The sequence below is a fragment of the Trichoderma camerunense genome, assembly GCF_050948025.1.
Source record: "Trichoderma camerunense strain CBS 138272 chromosome Unknown V8C40scaffold_4, whole genome shotgun sequence".
Classification (NCBI taxonomy): domain Eukaryota; kingdom Fungi; phylum Ascomycota; class Sordariomycetes; order Hypocreales; family Hypocreaceae; genus Trichoderma; species Trichoderma camerunense.
In genome coordinates this window covers 1,065,318-1,088,880 of record NW_028145366.1, presented here as the reverse complement: position 1 = coordinate 1,088,880, position 23,563 = coordinate 1,065,318, and the positions used below count along the sequence as shown (strand labels likewise).

At 47.6% G+C, this 23,563-nt stretch overlaps 9 protein-coding genes across 9 annotated transcripts; 3 read left to right on the top strand and 6 right to left on the bottom strand.

Moving 5' to 3' along the window:
* Positions 1–66: 66 nt before the first annotated feature.
* On the top strand, positions 67–1,230 carry V8C40DRAFT_160769 (uncharacterized protein). The gene has a single exon (XM_083211456.1). It carries the CDS (start codon positions 148–150, stop codon positions 1,156–1,158), a length of 1,011 nt encoding a protein of 336 aa, XP_083076275.1. The 5' UTR covers positions 67–147; the 3' UTR covers positions 1,159–1,230.
* V8C40DRAFT_160772 (uncharacterized protein) lies at positions 1,231–3,045 on the bottom strand. The gene has a single exon (XM_083211457.1). It carries the CDS (start codon positions 2,930–2,932, stop codon positions 1,304–1,306), a length of 1,629 nt encoding a protein of 542 aa, XP_083076274.1. The 5' UTR covers positions 2,933–3,045; the 3' UTR covers positions 1,231–1,303.
* A 222-nt stretch (positions 3,046–3,267) lies between these two features.
* V8C40DRAFT_237440 (uncharacterized protein) lies at positions 3,268–3,631 on the top strand. Its single transcript, XM_083214249.1, has one exon. The coding sequence runs from the start codon at positions 3,372–3,374 to the stop codon at positions 3,594–3,596; it is 225 nt and encodes a 74-aa protein (XP_083076273.1). The 5' UTR covers positions 3,268–3,371; the 3' UTR covers positions 3,597–3,631.
* A 727-nt stretch (positions 3,632–4,358) lies between these two features.
* V8C40DRAFT_285350 (uncharacterized protein) lies at positions 4,359–5,592 on the top strand (the record flags this gene model as incomplete). The annotated part of the gene is made up of 3 exons (XM_083222356.1): positions 4,359–4,725; positions 4,781–5,504; positions 5,547–5,592. 3 exons carry the CDS (start codon positions 4,359–4,361, stop codon positions 5,590–5,592), a joined length of 1,137 nt encoding a protein of 378 aa, XP_083076272.1.
* A 268-nt stretch (positions 5,593–5,860) lies between these two features.
* On the bottom strand, positions 5,861–7,282 carry V8C40DRAFT_237439 (superoxide dismutase sodB). Its single transcript, XM_083214248.1, has 4 exons — positions 7,207–7,282; positions 6,827–6,986; positions 6,469–6,734; positions 5,861–6,385 (listed from the first exon to the last, which is right to left on the bottom strand). The coding sequence occupies exons 2-4, from the start codon at positions 6,954–6,956 to the stop codon at positions 6,086–6,088; spliced, it is 696 nt and encodes a 231-aa protein (XP_083076271.1). The 5' UTR covers positions 6,957–6,986; positions 7,207–7,282; the 3' UTR covers positions 5,861–6,085.
* An 898-nt stretch (positions 7,283–8,180) lies between these two features.
* V8C40DRAFT_273333 (pyridoxal phosphate-dependent transferase) lies at positions 8,181–12,064 on the bottom strand (the record flags this gene model as incomplete). The annotated part of the gene is made up of 7 exons (XM_083220469.1): positions 8,181–9,544; positions 10,167–10,171; positions 10,380–10,559; positions 10,633–10,827; positions 10,886–11,784; positions 11,863–11,886; positions 11,945–12,064. The coding sequence occupies 7 exons, from the start codon at positions 12,062–12,064 to the stop codon at positions 8,181–8,183; spliced, it is 2,787 nt and encodes a 928-aa protein (XP_083076270.1).
* Positions 12,065–12,754: 690 nt separating this feature from the next.
* Positions 12,755–14,746, bottom strand: V8C40DRAFT_160738 (pyridoxal phosphate-dependent aminotransferase). The gene is made up of 6 exons (XM_083211455.1): positions 14,496–14,746; positions 14,098–14,430; positions 13,853–14,022; positions 13,575–13,790; positions 13,408–13,509; positions 12,755–13,357 (listed from the first exon to the last, which is right to left on the bottom strand). Exons 1-6 carry the CDS (start codon positions 14,570–14,572, stop codon positions 12,966–12,968), a joined length of 1,290 nt encoding a protein of 429 aa, XP_083076269.1. The 5' UTR covers positions 14,573–14,746; the 3' UTR covers positions 12,755–12,965.
* A 2,189-nt stretch (positions 14,747–16,935) lies between these two features.
* V8C40DRAFT_160734 (cytochrome P450) lies at positions 16,936–19,241 on the bottom strand. Its single transcript, XM_083211454.1, has 5 exons — positions 18,808–19,241; positions 18,552–18,743; positions 18,168–18,499; positions 17,665–18,100; positions 16,936–17,568 (listed from the first exon to the last, which is right to left on the bottom strand). Exons 1-5 carry the CDS (start codon positions 19,193–19,195, stop codon positions 17,279–17,281), a joined length of 1,638 nt encoding a protein of 545 aa, XP_083076268.1. The 5' UTR covers positions 19,196–19,241; the 3' UTR covers positions 16,936–17,278.
* A 2,570-nt stretch (positions 19,242–21,811) lies between these two features.
* On the bottom strand, positions 21,812–22,788 carry V8C40DRAFT_237431 (uncharacterized protein). The gene is made up of 2 exons (XM_083214247.1): positions 22,653–22,788; positions 21,812–22,605 (listed from the first exon to the last, which is right to left on the bottom strand). Coding segments are annotated over exons 1-2 (726 nt in total). The 5' UTR covers positions 22,655–22,788; the 3' UTR covers positions 21,812–21,881.
* Positions 22,789–23,563: the final 775 nt, after the last annotated feature.

Here is a 23,563-nt window from a genome sequence, read left to right as displayed (position 1 = left end):
TAAGAGAGAGGGAGTGGACGACTCGTCGAGACAGATTTCATTGCTTCAGTTAAACAAACAAACAAACATCTATATAAGCTTTCAATACTCCGTTACCACTTATATCAACTCTCAATATCTGTTTACACATACCGTTCTATATACAAAATGGCTCGTTACGCTGCTGTTCACGCTTGGGACAAGCTCGCCGGACCTGGCGATGCCCGCCCTTCTGCCGAACAGGTCATCAAGGACGCCGGAAAGGAAAACCTCAAGGGCCAAGTCATCATCATCACCGGTGTCTCCTCCGGTATTGGCGGTGCCAGTGCCGTAGCCCTCGCCGCTACTGGTGCCACTCTCTACCTCGCTGGCCGAAGCATCCCCAAGGCCAAGGCGGCGCTCCCCACCATTGCCGATCTTCCCAACGTCCACTTCCTCGAACTTGACCTGGCGTCAAATGCCAGTATCAAGGCCTTTGCTGCCGAGTTCCTGAAGCAGTCTGGTGGCAAGCTCAATGTCCTGCTCAACAACGCCGGCGGTGTCCTCGTTGAGCGCAAGGTCACCGTTGACGGCTTCGAGCAGCAGTTTGCCATCAACCATCTGGGCCCTTTCCTCCTCTTCGCCCTTCTCAAGGATGCTCTGCTTGCAAGCGCATCAGCCTCCAACCCCAGCCGTGTGATCAACGTCACCAGCTTCGGACACCGCTACGGAAACATCAACTGGGACGACCTCAACTTTGAGAAGGGCGAATACCCTTCCACAGGGGCCTATGCCCAGGCCAAGACGGCAAGCATCTACACGGCCACCGAGATTGACCGCCGCTATGGAGCCCAGAACCTCTTCGCCTGGAGCGTCCACCCCGGTGGCATCATGGAGTCGGCCTTTATGAAGAACGCCGGATATTCCCAGGAGGCCATTGACGGCTTCATGGACGTTTGGCCTTCTAAACTTTTCAAGAACAACACGCAGGGCGCTGCGACGCAAGTGTGGGCGGCGGTCAGTGATGATGTCCTAGCTCCTGAAGCTAGAGGAAAGTACTTGGAGGATTGCCGTGTTTCACTCCCCACGGAGCAGACGGACAAGCCGGAGTGGCTGGGACACCCTGGTCATACCTACGACGAGACTGCTGCGAAGAGGATTTGGGAGGTCACCGAGAAGTTGCTTGGAGTCAAGGCTTAGTTTGGCACTTAGTTGAGAAGGCTGGCGCAAAGAAATAGCATAGCATTAGATAGTTGTAAATATAACAAATCCTTCGTGTCTCGTCATCCAATTTCTCGATTCTCCTTAAGATAAAATGAAATCAGATGTAAGTGGTTGGTCCCATTCAAACGGCAAAAGGCCTTCGCTCATGGGGGGTCCAATAGTTTCTTCGGCGCGCCGTGACATTTTGGACGGAGACACAGCCGGGGTTGAAGTGGTCGACGCTGTCTCCAAACGGCCACATTGCAGTCAGCAAAATCTGGTCCACATCACACAGCTGTGGTCTCTTCCATGTGGTCCAAGCAAGATCTTCTAGGAGATCGCGTACAATAGCGCGGGATTGATTCGCTGCTATCTCCATATCGGCACCTTTTACACCTCTCTTGATAAAGTATGCATCAGGTTCTGCATCTGGTGACGCCTGGAGGAGGATTGATCGGATAAGATAGAGATCACTGCAGATGCGCTGCGTTACGACTCCGAGGGCCGTGTGAATCAATGAGTCTGATAGCGTCCAGTTCTTTTGTGACAACAGCGCCGGTTTCAGGTAGTGTGAAGCACAGCGATCAACAGCTTCGGCGGTTCTATTCTTGCCGTCATCATCCTCTGCCAATGTGATATCGCCTGGGAGTCTTGGGGCCTCGAGGTAGGTCGTTATTGCGCCCTCCAACTCGCCGATGAATAAATCCGTCGATACGCTCGTCGAAGCCATTGCTGCCAATCTCTTGCTGAAACGAGTGATGACCAAGTCTACAACTGCTTGCCAGTTGACATTAAACTTTTTGGGTTCCACAACGACGCTCTGTATGTAGGTCTTGATATCTTGTAAATGCTCTCGCTTTGCAGCTCCCAGTCTAATAAGGTCCGGCCGGTCTGGGTCCGTATTAGAGACGTTGATGGGGAAGAAAAACCCAGATATCATGGACGAAAAGTCCATCTGAACTCGGTCGCCTCCAATGCCATCATATCGCTCGGCGGCTGCTCTTGACCACAGGTAAGGTATCAAGTAGCCGTCAGGTTTCAATCTTTCTTCTGGGATGATGAACCGCACTGAGGAATCAAGATGTAAGCCGGCGCTGAAGTTGCAGTATATAGCTTCGAAGCCAATCTCCATGCGCATAATGCCATCCCATCCCCATTCGGTCACTAGATCACAAAGGCATTTTGCGCGATACATTTCGCCTCCAAACCCCCTGTCTGAATCGTTGCTGGGACAAAGCACTTCATCTTGTGAGTCTAGGGTTCCCATGGGGCTCTTCCCTGCCGATGTGCCATCGAGATAGAGTAGCCGCACGTCGCGCGTCGTCTGATAGGTCTGTAGATATCCTCTCACTCTTCCCTCCTCACAGTCACCGGGACCTGTTTCCGGCTGGTCGAGAAGTTTCTGGTCAGAAGATGGAGAATGAGGCTGCTCATCCCCACAACCTACACGGCCCCTGTTTGGTACTCTGACGAAGTTTTCCGCATGTTCAACTTCGAAAGCCAGCCACTCGAAGCGATCGGGAGGATCCTCGAAGTAGCCTCCATGATAAAGCAGAGTCCCCGCTGGAACAACAACAGGGATGAAACCGAAGCCGTTATGGTTCAAGGAAGATCCCCATTGACGGCCAGCAGAGTGAATGGCGTTGAAGATGTGGTTGGCATTAGCCTTTGCGCTGTCATGGCTTGGGCGGATTGGTGATGTCTGGACCTGAGTCGCCGCCACCGAAGCCAGCAAGGCGATGAACTTCATGTTGACTGCGATGGAAGCCATCGTGTGCGACACATGTGTAACGAAAGTCTCATTTCGTGGATTTCACGGCCAGGAGGATTTGCTGGCATTACGCGTTCCTGGTCTGACACCAGACTTATTCAGCGCAAGCGGCTCGGATGATGACAGCCGCTACGATTGGCTCAGGCAAACCCTTGTTTGCAACCATTGCGAGGATTTGTTATCAGTAGCGAATCAGGACGGAGTGTTGGATCTATTATGGTATATCTTTTCACGGAAATATTTTGGGTTCGGAGGTCATTTACGGAGTAACTCGTAAAAACGATATACCTTAACCTTACTTACATCCATTCATTGGTAAGCGCATCCATGGATGTAATTGTCGGCTTTAGCTGTCCAGCATTGAGGCTGTAAATACAGGTACACGTAATATCCGCAATTCTGCAGTGCTACAGGCGCCGCGTTGAGATTAGGCAGTAAGATGACAATACCGTGGATATATGTGCATATTATAGTTCTACAGATGAGACATGGCAGTTGGTTGTTTGTCGCAGCTGTTGGTATTTTGGTTTGTCGTCTACTAATCAAATACACCGTAGCCGCACATAAATTCGCCGGCGCACTTGCAACGCGTGCTGTATTAAACACCCAAGATGACAAGAGTACACCAGCACTATCTCATTCATTCATTCAACTTAAAATTTAGACTTCATTTACCAGCCAGTCAGCATTCATGTCAGCGGATTTATTATTAGATTAGTAGTAGGTATATTAATTCACGGAACCTTATTCACTTGGTGTGTTGTTCATATTACTGCAGGTTACCGCCGTCATGCTTGTGGCCGTCTCATAGGATTGAGGACATATAGAGGTACCACTGAGAGAGCTGCCCAACAGATCGTTGTCAAGCGCCGTTCAACTCACGATGGTTTTGTTAACAAGCAATTGAATCATTTTTGTTAAAGCAGACAATGAAAGATCAATACAAACGTTAACATGTTGTATTTAGGTGCATGTACCTCTGTCTCGTGCCGCATTGACGTTTTTGCAAGTCAGTCCAAGGCAACTGGCCGCCAACTGCCCATGGTCTGCTCCTTCCTCTAAACCGTTGCCCAGCCAAAGTCAAACAAAGAAGGAAATAGACAAATATTTCCGCATGCATTTTATTCTTCTCATCCTTTTCTCCTGTGTCGTGAAGACTTCATCTTCTATCATCAAGCACCGCTTTGTTCCATCTATGCGGGAAGAGGCTCTTCTGCTGCTTCATCTTCACTTTCGTCGTTTCCTTAATCAGTTGTGCATATCGTCGAGCTATCCTCCCCTTCCAATCTTCCACAAACAGTGACGACAATTCGAATCATTCAGGTAGCAGCTATTTGCCATCTGACTGAGCCGCCGTCTGCTGCACCGTCTCCCTCTAAGTACTAACGCATCTAGGTCTCCCGAGACTCGAGAAATGGCGGATACGATGGCAGACAATCTCCGCCTTACTCCCATCATCGACGGCGATAAGAACGATCCCCTTAGCAAGATGGAGGGCTTGAATCCAGAGCGTGCCATGCGATTGCTGCAGCCACGCTCTCCAGAACTACCAACCAAAATCGCGGTTGGGCCACTCAAGACGGGTAGCAACGCCCTCAAGCTGGGCGTGGCTACCTCTCACAAGCCTACAGGCATCAAACAAGAGCTTCCTCCATCGCAAAATGGAGGATCCCAATCGCTGGTGTATACTCCAAGGAATCTTCCCTCGGTGATTGCGGGAGTGAAGAGGCCCCGCGATCATCTGGACGATTCAGAGCAGCAGTGGTGCTCGACTCCTCCTTCATTGCCCCCGCGTACGTGGATGAGTCTTCGCCATTATGCTTGAGTAATGTCTCATTTGTCTCATAGAACCGGCGCCAAATGAGCACACCATGTACCTGGAAAGCCTGCTTACGCCACGCTGCCTCCAGTTGACACTCAAGTCAAGGTGTGGTGCTGGTCAGTCGATTTCGACCCAGTATCGTTCAATTACAGATGCAGGACTGCTTTTAGGAAACGCGATCCAATACCATCTAGATCTCCCGGTTCTACAGCTACCCGTTCCGAGCGAAGTGGAAGGGACCATAAAGCGAGTCGTTCAAGGAGAGCTTCTGGAAAACGCTTGGTACGATCTCACACCTGAGGCAAAGTTTGCCTATGCCCGCCAACTGCGTCACATCCTCAACAATATGCGAAGTGGCATGAATCCAATTCGTGTCAGCTCGACTATATCGGGCAAAGGGGCCATGCTGGGATCTGCCTCTTCTGGTCCCTACTCTCTGATACTGGACCAGCATCTCCAGAATACCTATTGGGCGGTCCGTGTCAAGCCCACATGCCGTCACTTCGTTGCTTTCTTGGCCGCGTCGTTTGTCCAATCTGTTCCGACACAGGTCGCCGATGCCTTAACCTGTCAGTTTCGGTCAGATTACAATATCCGCTTCACTCATGGCGAGCTCAGCCCAAAGAATATCATTATTCAGAACAGCAAGATCGTGTGTATTCTCGGCTGGGACAGTGGAGGTTGGTATCCGGAGTGGTGGGAATACGTCAAGTTCTTTGAGGCTCGCACTGCTCCGGAAAACCAAGACTGGTACGACTATGCTCGCGATATTTTTGCAGAAACTTATCCGAGCGAACTGGTGGCGTATCAGGGCATTGCCAGATGCCAAAGACAGTGAATCTACTTGAGAAGGCACCATGGAATTTTTCTTTCATAGCTCTCTGTACGAGTATACCAGGGTTTTTGGCCATGCTTCTTTGTCTCTCATATATGCGCGCTATGGATTGAGATCCATCAGACGCATGCGCAAAAAGAGATCGTTGTTCGCCTGTTTCGCAGAATCGCATATATATACAGGTGAAGGGGATGAGTGCACAGGGCGTGGGGTCCAAACGTCAAGTGTGTGCAGTGTATCATGTATCAATATACGTGGGGCTTAGGTTACGTTGCGTGTATCATTGCTCCCTCGGCTAGTAGTAGCAAATCAGCAATGAACGTGGTGTATTCTGAACCGAGTATTTTGACAAAAACAGCAACCTGTGTTGTCTTGGATGGATACGCTTTTGTCATTTAATCCTACTAACAGATATTGCAGACTTGTAACAATATGGAATATGCTACATTGCTAGTTTATTTTACAAATTGTTTACCGCAGACTCGGGTGCGAAAGTCTACTGTCCAAAACGCTTGGCAACGGTTCCCCAGTTGATAACATCCCAGATGGCGCTGAAATACTCGGCCTTGCGGTTCTGGTACTGGAGGTAGTAAGCGTGCTCCCAGGCGTCGATGCCCAGCAGGGGCTCAAAGTTGCCGGTGACAGGGTCCTGGTTGGCGCGGGTAACGAGGGTGAGGTTGCCGGAGGCCTTGTCCTTGACAATCCAGGCCCAGCCGGAGCCCTGGATGCCAGCGAGGGCAGCGTTGGTCTGCTTCTTGAGGTTCTCAAAGGAGCCAAAGTCCTGGTTGATGGCAGTCTGTACGTTTACATATACTGGTCAGCGAAATGCTTGGCGCGAAGGAAGAAAAGAGCTACAGAGGGAAGTGAATCGAGTCATACCAGGAGCTTGCCCTCAGGCTCACCACCACCGCCCTTGCCGTTGGGGGCGAGGTTCTCCCAGAAGAGTGAGTGGTTGACGTGACCACCGCCGTGGAAGTTGAGCAGAGGGGCCTGAGAAGCGGCAGCCTTGGAGTCGCCCTTGGCCTCGGCTTCGGCGAGGGCCTCGACGGCAGCATTGAAGCCGTTGACATAGGTCTGGTGGTGCTTGGAGTGGTGGAGCTCCATAATCTGGCCGGAGATGTAAGGCTCGAGCGCGCCGTAGTCGTCTAGGTTCGCAATATGCTATCAGCTCTGCTGTGCCGCACGATTTGGAGCAGGTATATCGTTCTTGTCCTGCTCTAGGAGCTCGGAGACTTACACGGCAGATCGGGGAGAGTGGCCTTGCCGCGGGTGAAGCTTGTGGTGGCCATGGCGGCGAGAGGCTTTGCGGCACGGGCGCGAAGGCCGGCGCGCAGGAGAGGCGTCGTGCGGAGGAGGGAGGAAGACATGATGGCTCTGTTGCTGTTGGACTATCGCAGCTATTCGCAGGTAAGTAAGAAGAGTCTGGAGCTTTCTGCTGTGTTGAATCGCGGGAAATTGGAGATGCGACGGGATGAGGGGCAGCGGCGCAAAGAGCTTGAGGGGAGCTCAATTGGGAGAGTTGGGAGGAGAAAAGGCAGATGAAGATGCAATTCAAAGATGCGCCTTTGGAATGATGAGATTGGAAAGGGGAATTGCAAAATGCCGAAGGGCGCTTACCAATGGATACAAAGGCGGATTGTTTGAGAGAGAGGAAGATGATGTCAAGGGAAAAGCGGAAGTCTTCGGGCTAAATGGGAGCTTTGCTTCGGATTGCCGAGCTCTGGCGGAGCTGAGCGCATCGTTTCGTCACTTTGGTGGGGGACTTCCGGGGGAGCTGTCAGAGGGATGGAGCTATAGGTAGGGGAGCTGGTACTGTTACTTGATGGCGGGGTGCGGTAATGGCGGGGGAGAGCTGGTACCGGTACTTGGAGAATTACCAGATCTGCAACCATACGGAACAGTGCTCAAAAGGATAGAATAGCTCGTGTAAGTGTATCTTCATCTAGGCTGTTTTTTCCGTTTGTTGGCTTTACAATAATGGTGGAACATGGACCTACATTAGAGCATGATGAGTCGCTGATGTGTTGGTGTTACTGGATGCATCATGACATAACCCGTTGAGCTCGCTTTCACCACCCTACAGCTACACTCTCTTCTTATACAACCTATGGCACAACCGCCCATCAGCTCATCTATTTTAATAATTATCTCAAGAAATATCTGAAATTTCTTTACATTTTCTAGGATAAAACTAACGGGTCGATCTTGTAAGGGTAAGGCTGTAAACCAGCATCCAAGTGGCAATGCAGCACCCATACTCATCTAGGTACCGTACTTCTAATCAGGAAGAGCTCGATGTAAGCCAAATCATGATGAGTCAATGTTTGCTTCATTTTACCCTATATCTATTTTACATCTATTTGACATGGTAATCGGCGGAAATGGAGTTAAGTCAAGACGCTCAAATATTTGGAATTGTTTCTAGGTATTCTGTCATATTCAGCATTCCACCACTCTATGGGTTTGCTCTCCTAACTACATGTAAGCTGCAACACCTTATTGACTCGCGCTCTTGACCTCACCAGAAGGCGAGATAGACTATATTCAACTATATACACACAAGAAAAGAACGTTAACTATGGGCAACAGCCTCAAATCTTTAAAGTCCTCTTCCTCACGAATGAGGCTGAAACTTCCTTCGCAATGGAATCCAGACTTTGTATCACCTCAAAAAGCTGGTCCCTACTCAGTTGAGGGGAGACAGTGCACATTCGCAGGTTCAAGACTTTGGTAATTCTTGTCGTTAGAGGTGCTGCAACATTCCGTTCCACCGCTAATCGGGATATTTCTGCATTTATTTTGTCGCAGAACTGATCAAAATCCACGCCCTCACCCGGAGGAGGCTGTAATGTGGGCGGAACATAACGAAAATTGAGGATCCCTAGCTGGGCTGGTGATAGAATCTCCCAATTTTCGAAGCCTCGGAATACCAGTTCGGCGAATTCTGCGAGGTCGACTCCGTGGTCAATCATATCGCTGACCTTGTCAAGGCCCAGCCTCTGAAGGGTAAACCAGAGCTTCATGCCTCGCGCAGGTCGAGACATCTCGATGCCTCGATTCCAAAAGTTGACCTTTTCTGATGAGGCTTCATCAGCATCTCGGATATACGAGGCACCTGTCGCGAAGCTTTCGATTAGGTTGCGCTTGTCTCGAACGAGTATCAGACCGCAATCGTACACTTGGAACAGCCACTTGTGAGCGTCCCATATTAAGCTATCCGCGCGACCAATGCCATCGGCATAACGTTTGTGTGTCTTTGAGAGAAGTATGGATGCTCCATATGCGCCATCGACGTGAAGCCACAAGTTTTCGGACTCGGCTATGTCAGCGAGCGCGTTCAAGTCATCTATACCTCCGGTATTGGTAAGACCGCAAGTTGCCGCAATCATAAATGGTATCAAGCCATTCTTCCTATCGCTTTCAATCTGCTGCCGAAGACTCGAAGGCTTTATCCGGTAACTCGAGTCGCATTGCACACGACGGATCTGGTTCCGGTGAAAACCTGCCACGACTATGCCCTTTGCCATGGAAGAATGTGTTTGCTCAGACATGTAAATGACTGCCTTTGGCCTCTGTTCGAATTGCAACTTGGCATCACGTGCGGTTACAACGGCCGTCAAATTGGCCACTGAGCCTCCAGACACAAAAATGCCGCCGGATGATGGTGGAAGACCAGCTTGCTCAGCGAACCATTTGATGAGAGAATCTTCCACGGTGCTGGCGCCAGAGCTCTGATACCAGCTACCAGCGCCAACATTATACATGGTGGTGAGCATGCTTCCTAGAAACGAGTTTTCGTCGACCGGAGAAGGAATGAAGCCGAAGAATCTTGGGTGATCCATTGCTATTCGATGAGACATGATCTTGGCCATATCACCTATAACATGGTTCAACGGTAAGGCTTGTGCGCCTGGCCTCGCGGCGTTTCGCATATATGCAAGTTCGTCCTCATTTGCTATGTCGACAATTGTTGATGACAAGGATAATTTTTGCGTGATTAAGAAATAGTTACACAGCTCTTCCATCAGCTGTATATGGGTCGCATTCGGGGATGTGCTCTCATCATTTTGATAAAAGCTGAGATCTGCCATTATAGAGGTGTGATAAGTTTGCGTAGCCAAACTTCTAAATGTCAAGAAGATCTGTCAATTTTCAAGAAAGTAATTCTATTTTTTATTGCGGAATGATCTACATAGATATACTGTCAGAGGGCGTCTATTTGGCCAGAAAGCCTTGACATATGCCTTCCTATTGCATCTTTTGCTTCGATGTTTCTTTTGACGACAAGATAATTGAGATGAAATCGTCGTGGCTGCCTATAGCCAGCCTACGTGAAGCTGAGCTGGAGACTACATGTTGTGTTCCCAGCTGAAGGGCAAAACTTGGCAGCTGAAAAAGGCACCGTCTTCGGAAGAGTAAGCATCTTTGACCTTTGAAAGGTAGATCCTCTTCTAGCGCTCTTCGGGGGGCCGAATCGGTTTTCGTGCATGCAGCCAATCCGCTCTTTCAGCAGCTCAGTGACCATTACGTGCATGCACAGTTAAAAGTCCTGCGATGGGATTGGATGGATCTGTCACGGAGGCTATGGCGGCTAAGCAGAAAGAAACCACTAAATTGATACGAGCCTTATAAGAATGGATCTGGCCCCCAGTCTAGGACCGGAACCAAACAGCATGTGAATCATGCGTTTCTACCTAGGTCCCGCTCATCTTGATGTCGAATACCACCTGCGACGGGTAATCTTGATATCCTACTGGTCAAGAGTCGCTCATAGTGCGTATCTAAATGACATATTCTCCCTGTCCGACAAGTCATCGAGGCCCTTCTCAAAAGTGGGCGGTCCATGGACCCTTGTCCGCTCTTTGTTCTCTCTATCAAGTACAAAACGGACTAGCTGTGCGAGGAAGAAGCAAATCACAAAGCAGATTAAAACACCCGTGAAGCTCTGGCCGAATTTGGGAGCAAATTTCCTATTAGTGGTAACGGCATTAGCATCCATTTAATTGCGAGTGAAAAATATTTGAGCTCATTCTCGTCACTCACTGGTCGAAGAGCAAAGAGCCCGTAATGTTGCCTAATGAGTAGCCAATAAAGGTTCCAGAAGCGTACACAGCCTTCTTTGTATAACCGCCCGTGTTTGAGGTACCCAGGCCGATGCATTGAACCCAGGCAGACGAGAAAAAGTTGAGCAAATAGAAGGCGAAGATTTTTCCACCTCTGCTGTTGTCGAGTTTCCAGCTTGAGTGCGTGTTAGTATTCTGAAAATTAATTGGATGAGAGGAGACTTTCGACTTACAGAAGTGAGCAGCCAAGAATGACTGGTAGGCAAGATAATGAGATGATGAAGAACCGCGAGTCTTTCCAATGTCTTCCGAGGTATCCTGAGCCCAGGACACAGATGAAAGCCATCGCGCCGGTCGGGAGGTTAAGCAAGAGCGAGGTATAGGCATCGAAACCCAGTCCGTTAAACACAATGGAAGCAAACTGCGTGACAACAGCTGAGCCCGTGCAGCTCAACAGGGACAGCACGAGAATTCCCCAGAACTGGAACTCGAAAAGAGCCTCTCTGATCTGATAGAACTTTATGCGTTTGTTTTCGGTGCCTGCGTTGTTAACACGTGTGCGCTCGACGATAAGCTCTCTCTCGCTCTCCGTAAAGCCCTTGGCACGTTGCGGGGTGTCTGGGAAGACCCAAAGCAATGCGATGCCCCAGAGGAAGGAAATCCCTCCTGCAAATAAGTACATTATCTGCCATGGATTCAGTCGACTGCTATGGATGTGGGCAAGACCGAAGTTGATAACCGGGGAGATTAACAATGAGCCTCCGCTGAAGGAATACCAGATACTGGATCGCAAGACCTGCTCCGAGTGCGTGTACCATGTGCCAACAACGAGCATGAAGACGGGGTTAACGCCAGCCTCGACCACGCCGAGGAAGAAGCGATTAGCAATAATGCCGGCATAAGACGTGCATGCTGGCGTGGTGAGCATGATGATAGACCATACGATAGCCAAGATGGAACAGGTGCGCTTGGGATGAAACCGCTGTGCTAGTAGAGAGCCGGGATACATGCCAGCTATATGGCCAAAGTAGAATACCACAGACACCCAAGAGAAAGATTTGCCCTGGGTCAGGCCAAGATCTGTTCGCAGCCCAAATACAGCTGCTTGGCCAAGCAAGCCTTTGTCCCAGTACTAATATGGAACTGGTCAGTTATTCGACTTAACAACGAAAGCCGAGAGGCTGTTATAGAAGGACAGAAATGTCTTTACCTGAAGGGCATATGTAACGCACAGCTGGGAAACATGTCATGTCAGTATCTTGAGCAAAACAATTTGGACAGTAGAGATTTACCACTGGCATCACGCGCCAATCAATCTTTCGCAGCAGAGCGCGATCAACATCTTTTTCGGAGACATTGGACAAGTTGGCCTCAGTCGTCGCTTCTACGGCGCTTTTGTCTTCTGTCGCCATGAGAGCAGTACTGGCACCTGAAAAACGAAGGGAAAAAAAATTGAAGCAGTCACAGGAGAACGACGATCAGTTGCCAGGTAGTCAGATTAAATACTACTCAACGAGAACGACGGCACTTGAGCATTCTCCACCCATCTACGGGAAGATCAGCGCCCGCAATCGGATAGAAACCAATGGTTATTTTCTTGTTAAAAAGCTAGACAGGGTATACCAACTCGCATGTCGATCGACACCGTGGGCCTGGTCATCTCAACATACAGCCTATCCAGCAGCAAGCTTTCAGCCATTTAATTGAGAGCAATAGCCTATCATTAGTACCAGAATCGCTTGCATCTATACAAAATTGGCCATTTTCATGCTGCTAGACGTTAGGTACCTGCCATTCTCAGACATTGAGGGTTGAGTGAAGCTGCAGCCGTTGATAGCAACCTAACAAGATCTGGAGCCCAACGCATGTTGTTTCTGCCCCTCTTTGGGGTTTCCAGTTACTAAACGGTAAGCACTTAAGAGGTTAAACAGCCGAGTAGTGGCTTCAGGTACGTGAACCACTAAAAGGAATAAGAGAAAGTGTAGCCTTACGGGCACACTAACACTACCCGAGTAATGGCAACGGTTCTTTTTGAATTCCTTATTTTTAGTTATGGAGAGTCGTCTAAATGATTTCATCAACACGAAAACAAACAAGCTGACCATAAGTTCCACACCGCTGTACGATGGGGCTAATCCCAGAGATCTCGGCTTCGGATGGGCGGTGAATTGTAACTTTGGACCTCACCATCATACAGTCGGCTCTGCGAATATATGTTGAGTAAACACTCGGCTATAATTGACAAAAGGGGGCATCTATATACAATGAATCTAATCTCCTAGAACAAAGCGCCAGCTGATCCGCGTGAATCATCTAATTAATATACTTTTTTAATCCTCTTAGTCTTTCCTTTGCAGCCTCCAGTACTTCATTCGGTTTACATACGGCAAACCGCATCCACTGCTCTCCAATGTGTTGGTTAGCCGGTGAGTAAAATTCGCTTGGTGGAATCGCTGCCACTCCAAGTTCCTGGATCAGGAACCACGCCAACTTGAAGTCTCTTGGACGGTTGAGTACGTGGGTAGGGAAATCGTAATTCTCTGGTAGCTGCACTTTGCTCATGTTGACCACGACAAAGTAACCACCTTCAGGCTCGGAGTAGGGCATGTCTAGCTCGTGCCAAATCTCATTAAACATATCCATCTTGGACTTCATGTCAGAGATGCATTCGTCCCAGAAGCCATTTGCTTCAGCCTGTTCGAAACCTGTGTTTTTATTAGTATCTCGTATGTTGTTAACAACGATGTGAACGTACCAATTGCAAACGCTTCTTGAAGAGGTGAGGGAGAGCAATAGCAAATTCGTGCATGCGCCTTTGTGACGTATGAGACGAGTTCGGATGGACCCATAACCCAACCTGCATACCCAGTCAGTTGGCGATAAGATCATAAATTACCTAACTTATATGGCGAGATTTCTTACCAACTCGCCAACCTGTGGCATAAAAGTTCTTTCCCGCTGAGCTGAGAGTCAAAGTAATGCGCTCCACCTCGGGCGACATGGTCGCAATGCGGGAAAATGGTACGTAGAACAGTCGGTCATAGACTTCATCGGAGATGATGAGAATGTTGTTCTCAACGCAAACATCGGCGATCTGTTTCAGCTCTTCATGGTTGAAAATCTTGCCCAATGGGTTGTCTACCAGATCGAATACGTTAGTCACATCAGCACCACTACCTGGATACAGGAGCGCTACTCACGAGGTGTGTTTAAAACGAGCATTCTCGTTCTGGGAGTAATGGCCTTCTTCAATGCCAAAACGTCAAGCGACCATTCGCCAGCAGAGTGAGTTTTTGTCATTCCTGACTTTGGTGGCTGCAACGCCACAGATACAACCTTGGCACCAGCCATCTCAATGTTGCTGATGTATCTGCTTTATCTTAGCATCAAAACACTTCATATCTTTAAGCCGGCCGCTGAGACGGCGTAAGATTGGCACGCTTACTGGTCGAAAAAGGGCTCTAGCAGCAACACCTCGTCGCCCTGCTGGAGAAAGGCCATACAACAGCTCAGAAAGCCTTCATTAGCGCCCGTGGTGATGGTAATTTCGGTCTCTGGGTCGAGCTTCCGGCCCCAGAAAGGAGAGTAGGCATTGGAAATGGCTTCTCGCAGACGGAGACGGCCCTTTGGAGGTGCGTATTGGTTGCAGTCGAGGCGCTCTACCGCACTCTTCGCAGCGTCAATGAGAAACTGGGGAGGGTTGTAGCCGAAGAAGCCTTGTCCCATGTTCACCACAGGCTGATTAGGCGTAGTTGCAGCTGCAGCGTTGATAATAGACCTGAATGCAATCAGTGAGTCACAATCAAGGTAAGACATTCGTATGAGTCTCATATGGTTACTCACCACACATCTTGGACGTTGCCTGCTACTCGCGGAGAGGGCCGAATTGGCGACTTGATTCCGTTTTTTAATTGAGTCATTTTGTACTGTGATGAAAGCTGTCTGGATGTGTTACAACTATTCTGCCAAATGATTTAACACTTCAAACAAACCGCAGTGTTGCCCGTGGCCAGCTTTATATATCGCTATTCCACCCAGCCCAGAAACAAGTGCCCCGTACACGCCGTACACGCCCCGGCATCTAAAATCTTACGAGGGTGGATTCGTTTTGCCATCAGATTCTCAAGTCCGCGCGCACTTGCGCCAGCTTACCGACTGTGTTAACTTGTTTGAAGCATGACTCAATGTTACTGGCTTCAACCCTCCCATTATATGGGGTGCTGTATATTACTGCGGGCATTATTGTTTCCAGTCGAATGGTAAACTCGATCCGTATGCGCCCACTTAATGATATGTATAGCCGTGCTACTGGCTTCAATGATCTTTTGTCTTCTTGAGTTTCTTAGTCGCTACTCAGTAGTCGCCTTACTGTCGCCCGTTTCGCGACACAGCGGCCCGTAGCTCAGCTAAACAAAGGCACCAGTCTACAAAATTTAGTAGATCTACAGAATGTTCAAAGTCGCCCCTGATTGCCATCCGTTCAAATAAAGCCACTGCTGCTTCGTAATAAGTTCGTTGTTTAGTACGATGGCTAATTCCATCACCATCGTCCTCAGGCGATACTGACCCGGGCTTGCCGCGACGAATCCAGCATCGCATATACACCTCCTCTAACACCGCTATTTATTTGGCACTTCAGACGAAACCCCTATTACCCGGATTAATATGGACTAAAATGAAGATTGCAAAATCGGAGCGACAAGGTATGACCAGAACTCCGATTCTCGGCGTTGGGTTATTTTTGTTCAGTGATCCGAGTCTCCGGATCGGGTCTTGCGTCTGACAAGCTCAAGATTTCGCCCTTCGCGTGTGGCTAAGGCGAATCTTTCGCTCCACTGCGGAGCGACATCCGTAGTCTAAACAAAACACGATTGCCGCATGTGAGTTGTACTGCTACGAGCTACATACAGAGCGAACAAGCCCGGCAGATTTCCGATCACCGGCCAGCCACATACGTGGGCATGGATGTACTGTAAACCGCACAATAGCCTACCTGTAAGGCTGATGGCGACGACCCACTCCGTTCATCACCAGGAAGCTCTGCTGTGTCTTTCTTGACCATATTAGCTGATGGATCTGAACTTTTACGTATTCGAGTTGCAGCTGCGAGATTCCCACGAGGCTAGACCCTTGTCCCATAGACCCCATTTGCCATTCTTGATGGCGTCGTCGGCGTGATGCCAGATTCAGCTAGCATTCTTACTTTGGAAGGGAGCGCTGCATCCAGTCTGATGGGTTGAAAAAGTAATCACTTTATTACTCTAAAGGGAAATTGATCCCATCCGAACGGGCTCCCAGCTGCTGTGTTTCACCGACAAGGGATCAAAGGCCCTAAAATAGAAAAGCGTGGTGTGCCACCATGAATTACCAGTCTTTATTACTGATATGCGTTCTGGAAGGACTCATCCATATTCACCAGGGCGAATAAATAATCACAGAAAAGAGAATTTGCCCATTCAAGAAAGGATGCAGTTGCTTCTTCGGCAGTTCCCGCATCTTTAAATGTTGGTTTTCGCGAATCTCAGTATGCCTGATCCTGAGTCTCTTTCGACTGCACTGAGTTGATACTGAAGAAATATCGCTTCAAAATGATGAGATGACCATGGGACCTAATAGGATGGCATAGTCTTTAATAGGATGGTACAGTCTTCTTGAGATCTTGTTGTTATTTGCCGACACTCAATTCAAGTATTGTTGATCTCCTCGCCCCTTTCCTTCTCAATTGCGGTATCATCAATATCAACGCTGTGCTATGTAGGTATTATTGAGTCGCGGAAGGATTTTTCAATCCCAGCTTGTTTAGGGGATCGACAGCTCCGAGGATCTAACAAGTGACGCCGTGGAGCAATGCACATGGCCTCGGAAACCGGGTCTAAATCTTTAGTACACTGAATCTTGGTTACGCCACCAAGCTCCAACGCCCACCCACAAGTGCCGAGTACATGAAGCTGATGTGTATGTACTCTTACGCAACTATGGACGGCGGAAATAAAATGAGAGATAGGCACCGTTTCTGGTACACTCTGGTTATTGGAAAAGTCACATATTACATTCATAGGCCTTCCATAACCAAGGAAGTTTTACCCAGAACAAAATTAGAGAATCTCAATGCTCCGTCGGGTCGCGAAGTTTGTTCAGAGCGGTATTCCGCAGGTTAATGGACACAGTCGCTCCATGAGTCGGAGCGATCAGGCAATACCATTGTGATGAACTAAGCACTAATAAGCGCCGCACATGCACTATATTCTTTCGCGATATTACAATCACAACCTTCCGCAATCTAGCCGTTGGTATCATATTCTGACTGTATGTCTGAGATTGATTACTAGCTCATCGGAAAGAAACTTTTGAACCCTGCGTGTAGCTCAAGATTCGGACCTCGCCCCGGCCGATTATTTGCTTCCGCGCCGTCTTTGTCCATCAAGCTTGCTTGGCTACGGAATACCTACTTGTCGTAGCTGTTGATCGGAGCACCTAATAACTATACCGGTAGCATTCAGAGTGACTGCACATACATCGACACTTCTTTTCCAACAGGCATGCAGTCAATTTGTATCTGCCCGATAACAGTAGAAATTCATGGAGCTCGACAGGCAAAGCTAAGGTGCTTACACTCATACCCCGATTCAAGTCCTTTGAGAGAAGACGCACTCCAGCTTGCCCGGCTTCAAAATTGACGCATCAATTGCATCTCGGTGGATGGCAAGCCCATCTTCACCGGGAGCAAACTCAAAGTCATAGTACCAGACCGTATACGCCAAAATCATGCGTAGCACAAGAATAGCAACCTTCTTTCCCACGCAGCTGTGAGAACCACAAGAGAACGGAAGGTATGCCCGCTTGTCAATAATTAGATCGGGTCGTGTAGTCCAACGTTCTGGAATAAAAGTGTCTGGGTCTTTGAAGTACTTGGCGCCTATCGTAATTGAAGTGGTTAGAAGGCATCTACTAGAACTTTGACACCGACAGAATACTAAAACTAAAAAAAAATGGTATTTGAAAAGATACTCACTTCGTTGTATAGCATGCGTTGGTGTGTAGATCACCACCTCGCCGGGGATAAAGATACCGTCAACCTCGAGCCCTTCAGGTGGCGTAAGTCGACCACCATTAGAACAAGTTGGGTTATCCAATCTCATAGTCTCGTTGATAATCGCGTTGAGATATGGTGCGTCGGCGTCGCTCAAGTCATGGTTGGAGAATTCTCCGGTCAATGTGCGTCCATAGAGAGGCTCAAGTTCCTTCAGCAATTTCTGTCGCAGGGCGGGATCGCGGGCTAGATGGTAGAAAGCAAATGATAAAGTTGCCCCGATAGTATCAGTCCCTGCGACCATGATAACTTGTGCGTCTGCGTATAAAAGATCGTGATGGTGGAAACCCTTCGGTTCTTTTGCGTGATGGTCCTGGAGAATATATTTCATTATGTCCTCATTTTCATCATCAGCTTGCTATAAGAATGTCAGCAAATCGAGTTACGAAGATTCTGACGCAGGACTTGCATGCCGCATCACCTACCTTTTCCCTCTGATCGACCATCCTGCAAGCAAGCTTTTCGAATTCAATGTGATCACCGCTGCCTCCTATCGCGTTGATTAAAGCAATCGGCCACCACATTGTGCCGAGTTTTGCGATCATACCAAGCGTTTCTTCAAGGTAGTGCAACATAATGTCCTCTTTGCCCTTTTGTATGGATCCAAAATTGATGGAAAAGCCCATACGGCCCATATTTTCGAAAGGGATCAAGAGGGAATACAATGAAGTATTAACCGGTTGGCCCTGCAGAGATGCTAGCTTTCCCAGCCATTCATATACTGTTTCGCGAGCGTAGGTTTCGTAGGATTCCAATGCTAGTACCATCTAAGCTTCTAGAGCAGCAGTTGTCAAAGAGATGTAACTTACCCTTTGTAGAAAAAGCTTTGTCCCAGATTTGTCGTCTCTTGCGGTGTTCCTCGCGACTTGTCGCAGCCTCCAAATTCTGGAAGCCTTTGTAGGCCACGGATTCGTAAGAAGTGTTTTCTTTCGAGCATCGGGTACCAACTCCAAAGACTTTCTGTTGAGCGTCCGTTGATAACACTATGAGCTCATTTGGAGCTGCCAGCGAAAATAGACGAATCAATATCCTCACTTCAAAGTCAGTTATGGGTAGGTAGCTTACCAGTTCGGACGACATCTCCGTATTTCTCGAAGAGTTCGACGAAGTGAATATGTGATTTGCCGCCCCGAGCCTTGTACGGCCCATAGAACTTGGTGAGCTTCGCCGCTAACGGTCCAGGAAAACGTCTTAAGCGATGGAAGAAGAGTCGATATACTACAATGCTAGTAAAGAGGCCTAGGAAGTAGGACAGAGATATAGTGGTGGCACTGAGAGTCCCTTGAAATGCCCCCTGTAGGTAAAAGCATCGCACCCAGAGTAAGCATTCTGCCATCAAGTAGAAAACAAATATGCTTGGCGCTTGCATGGCTTTATGTCCATGGATGAAGTAGAGAAGATGCGATAGAACACCGGCTGATGCCGAGGCGACACCTAGTAGCTCATACCTCATAGTGACGGTGCCATATAATTGTGCAGTTAGAATTAGACGAGACAAGACGATGCCTGAGGAAGATTGAACTGGGCGTGAAAGAAGAAATAGAAAGGAGAAAAGAGTAGCTCTTCTTATCAGACTCAAGACCAGTGCATTTTTAAGTAAGCTCGAATAACTTACCGTGATAGGCACTCGTATGCGAGGGGCCATATAAGCGCGATGAAAGTTAGTGCTCCAAATGCTAACTTGGGTTTCCTTACCAAGCCACCTTACCAAGCTTAGCCGAGAACCGAGAAGACTCACAGCTATAAGTTTATTGTTACACTTCTTTCAGTCCACACGCTGTAATTAGCACTATGTGATTGGTGGCGCCGCGAGTAGGATTGCTAGGGCTTATTCAGGATCACGCAAACTTCATCTCCACGGCTGTCCATTCGAGGATACAACGCCTCTTCATATATTTGAATGCATATGCAATTGAGCGTGTGTTGTCTAGTGGCCATTTGTGCAACGATCAATATTGTTAGAGCTTGATCTATCACTCGCGTCCCTTGCCAATACTACTGCATAGAGAACTCGAGATGTCTCTCTGTCGACTCGGCTTCCGATCATTTATGAAGGCTAAGCTACGACTAGCTCCCTCTCTTGTCCTCTAATTCTGATGTGACCTTTTGCGCGTTACAAGTTTCGCACTCCACGGAATCCCTTCTCACTGCATCTTATTCGTGTTCTCCAAACTAGTAGTTCTATCGTGATCCATCTGTGATTATCCATGTACGCTATGCCATATCCCCATGATCCCCTTCGCTTTATGTTGTGGGCACTAGAACGATACATCTTCTTATCACCTATTTCAGTGTCATATCATTGACTATAAGATCGTAGGCTAAAGATACGATAGGAACATTAAGTTGAAGACATTGACTGCCTGCTTTTAAACCCTCGGCCTAAAATCTTTGGTAAAGTAGTGCGTCTCATGTCCTATATGAACTCACAAATAGAGTAGCTGTAGTGAAAACAAAGCATAGATGCACGTTTCGCTGCTTAAACATACAGAGAATTGATGGTACATTACACTCGTATCATGAAATATCTAGCGCTTATTACTTATGGCTCAACTCGCCCATTGCGAGTCCTCAGTAAGCAGGATGCTGGAGACAGAGCAAGTGACTCCTCGGACTCCAATCAAAATGTACAAAACATACACTAGAAGAGGGCTCTTGCGGAGATGTAGCCGGGAGTGGAAGCGGCTCATCACACTGTCATCTCAACTTTGACTTTATTATCGGGCTCGTTGTTTTCAGGACGAAGCTTGCTGCTCACACTGCCCTTTCCTAGGTCTCACGGTATGATGAGACGATTGGTACCGACCGCTGAATGCGATGATGGTGCTACACTGCATTCTCATCGGGGTTCTTGGTGTGGATACGGATACCCTAAGCTGACTACTATCGACTTAGACTAGAGGATCTCCGAAGCCATTGCGGAGGAACAGGAAGTACACGCAGCCACTAACGGGTCATTTGGCCAGTTTGGACTCACATGATTTGCAGCTGCGCGGTTATGCGGAGTATTTCAGAATGCAAATGCCGCATACCAGTGTGTATAATGATTTCGAAAGACTGGTCCGGGCACTAAGCCGGCTGGGCAAAGTCGTAGATCTTAGTCTTCACGTCAATGCTAGTAGTGAGGCCAAGGATGATTCCAAGCACCTTCATCACAGGTAAGGCGAGCTTGACAATTGGGCATGTGACGCCCTGTTATTTATGCAGAGTTGCCGTAATCACGCGAAGAATCGTTGTAAATTGGACATGGTACATGGCTATAATACAATATAACCGAGTCGGAATTGTGATACTTCATGGTGGAGGTTCATATTATACCTTACTTTTATTTTCTGGTCTCGATTGCGTCTATTCCCAAACAGAACTGCCGAGTTTTACAAAAGAGTTGGACTCGAGAATACCTTGAGAGCCAGGGGAATTTTACGTAAAGCTGACTGCATCTGCATGCACGCTCTTAGTTTTGCAGCCGCGGGCTAGTTAAAGAGATCCGAAATCGTGATGCTTCATGCATGATTACCTGGGTACTAATACTTAGGCAATTCCCGATACATCGAACGCACATTGAATTGAAGTTCTCGAGCACACAATTTACTTGATGATTCGTGTAAGTACATATGCGTACGCATCCCCGATTGAGATTGCATTTCTGAATCCGGTTTTCTCATGGTACCCTGCGGAGCATAATCGGGTATGAATCTCATTCATTTGTCTACCATGGCAAATTTCATGTCCGTATAGCTACTGAGTACAGCATGGTATAGCGCTGCCTTTTATATAAGCCAAATCCCATGATAAGGAGTGCATGTGCTCGAATTTCTTTCGCTTAAGTAGAGTTACATGGACAGGCACGCCCAATTCCGATTATTCCGGTAATCATGCATCAAGTGTCATAGTTCATAATTTATTGAAGTAATCTGAAATTGGGCAACGATCTCTAATATTCACTATTTCTAAAAGACTTGATTTCTGCAAATGTCGTTAGATACACTGGTATAATTGCTTAGTAAATTGCGAGTTCACATGCGTTCAATGTCACGTAGAATAATATTCACTTATATGTCGTGTTCATGGCATCATGAAATCTATCCACGAATGACTCTTCAGGCGTTGGACTGCAAAGGTTAAACCTCTTGATTCTCCTATCTACCCCAAGCGGACATTGTGTGGATTTCCACCGAACTTATAAGTAACATGAACGCATCGTTGTGTGAAAACCATGGAGAGTCATAATTCGCTAACCGGAACCTGGGAATGAGAAGATTGCCAACTTTTGTATGGTCATAGCAGTAATGGGCCACGGGGCCCGATTTTAGGAGATCATCGGAATAGTCGATTCTGCGAAGTTTGAACTCCTCATCATAATAATGGCGATGCACTTTTGTATGCGTGTGAAAGTCGTCGGGGAAAACAATCTCCAGAACTCTCCATACCTCCCCGTCATCACGATAGCACGGACTTAGTTCCTTCGTAGAGAACCCTGGAAGCTTGAAGCAGAATGGTACATTGAAGTAGTACCAGAATGCATAGCCATAGAAATACAGCTGGTAGTGCAATTCCTCCCTAGTTCCATTGTCACATCCCATGTAGCGTGGGCGAGGGTTGTAAAGGATACTTGTCGGCAACTTTGGACTTTGAGAGTAAATTTCTGTCTTGTGAGGGGTATAAATCCCCTTAAATAAATCGCCAAATTTATGAAAGTCGACTTTCTGCGCCTTTGTATCCACAGTAAATTTAAGAACTTGAGAAGTCAACTCTTTATGCTCCATTATTGATCCCAAAAGAGAGGCATTGATGGAAATTGATTTGATCGAATTGTAGTATTCCAGGCCGCCGGCGGCCTCGATCGCATTGTCCAGCAATGACCTAGGAATGTTAGAGTAATATGCATATTGTTAGCTTTGTAATCTTACATATTAGTTATTAATTGTAGTCTTTAGATTTTAGATGAGTTCTTGGAGAAGAGAAACTCCTGTTTCTCTAGATAGCATGAATTAGTAATGTGAATAACGCGGAAATCTCTTGACAACTTCCACATGCTAGGTCGCGATCTATGCTTACTGCTGCGGGATGGTGGGCTGCCGTGGACATATAAATAACCGCAAGATGGAAATTAGTTGAGCCGATATTAATAATTTTTGCCGCTATACTGTTACTTTATTGCTTTTTCTCGGAGATAACCGCGGACAAGTCTTCATGATTACTTGTAATAAAGACACCACTAAAGCTGGGTGAGAAATTTCCCGAAGACGTACCCCAGTAGTTCCTTGCATGATTATTCCCGAGTTTGGGATTAGTCGCCGATGGCACCGCTATGACACAATTGTCAATGATTATTGAATAGTCTGGAGCAATCTCAATCACCTCTAGGCACCCCGACATATGATGAAAAATTCCAGATATGGTCCTGCACTCACTGGACAATGCCTCTATTGATTAGCATCAGGGTTCACTTAGATTCCGGAGCGGATAATCTTGATCTTTTTCTTGTGTATACATATCTTTGTTTCTAATAATTTTCTAATTCGAATTATTACATACTAAACTCAAATACAGTAGGATACTAGTGAGGTTGGTGTAAGTCAGTGATCCAGCTTCGGCTGCAGGCGTCACTCAAGATGTTCAAGTCATGAGAGATCTCTGTAGAAGCAACTTAGCTCAAGAGACCGTTGCTCAGTCCCATCTAGATGCCTTGTATTTTCCATCATTAAAATAGTCATTGAAAATACTCATGACAGTGTTCAGGTTCGTCTATCCAATCATTTGAGGGAGTCGAAGTTCCATAAGAAGTATATCTAGGGCTTACTCACAATCCACACCGGAG

Coding starts and splice junctions, on each gene's coding strand:
- V8C40DRAFT_160769 (XM_083211456.1), top strand. CDS start 148: ATGGCTCGTTACGCTGCTGTTCACGCTTGGGACAAGCTCGCCGGACCT.
- V8C40DRAFT_160772 (XM_083211457.1), bottom strand. CDS start 2,932: ATGGCTTCCATCGCAGTCAACATGAAGTTCATCGCCTTGCTGGCTTCG.
- V8C40DRAFT_237440 (XM_083214249.1), top strand. CDS start 3,372: ATGACAATACCGTGGATATATGTGCATATTATAGTTCTACAGATGAGA.
- V8C40DRAFT_237439 (XM_083214248.1), bottom strand. CDS start 6,956: ATGTCTTCCTCCCTCCTCCGCACGACGCCTCTCCTGCGCGCCGGCCTT. Junction 6,735..6,826: donor CACTCTCCCCGATCTGCCGT/GTAAGTCTCCGA, acceptor TTGCGAACCTAG/ACGACTACGGCGCGCTCGAG. Junction 6,386..6,468: donor AGCCTGAGGGCAAGCTCCTG/GTATGACTCGAT, acceptor GTAAACGTACAG/ACTGCCATCAACCAGGACTT.
- V8C40DRAFT_160738 (XM_083211455.1), bottom strand. CDS start 14,572: ATGACTCAATTAAAAAACGGAATCAAGTCGCCAATTCGGCCCTCTCCG. Junction 14,431..14,495: donor GGCAACGTCCAAGATGTGTG/GTGAGTAACCAT, acceptor GATTGCATTCAG/GTCTATTATCAACGCTGCAG. Junction 14,023..14,097: donor CTAGAGCCCTTTTTCGACCA/GTAAGCGTGCCA, acceptor AAGATAAAGCAG/ATACATCAGCAACATTGAGA.
- V8C40DRAFT_160734 (XM_083211454.1), bottom strand. CDS start 19,195: ATGAGGTATGAGCTACTAGGTGTCGCCTCGGCATCAGCCGGTGTTCTA. Junction 18,101..18,167: donor TGGTCGATCAGAGGGAAAAG/GTAGGTGATGCG, acceptor ACATTCTTATAG/CAAGCTGATGATGAAAATGA. Junction 17,569..17,664: donor AACGCATGCTATACAACGAA/GTGAGTATCTTT, acceptor CAATTACGATAG/GCGCCAAGTACTTCAAAGAC.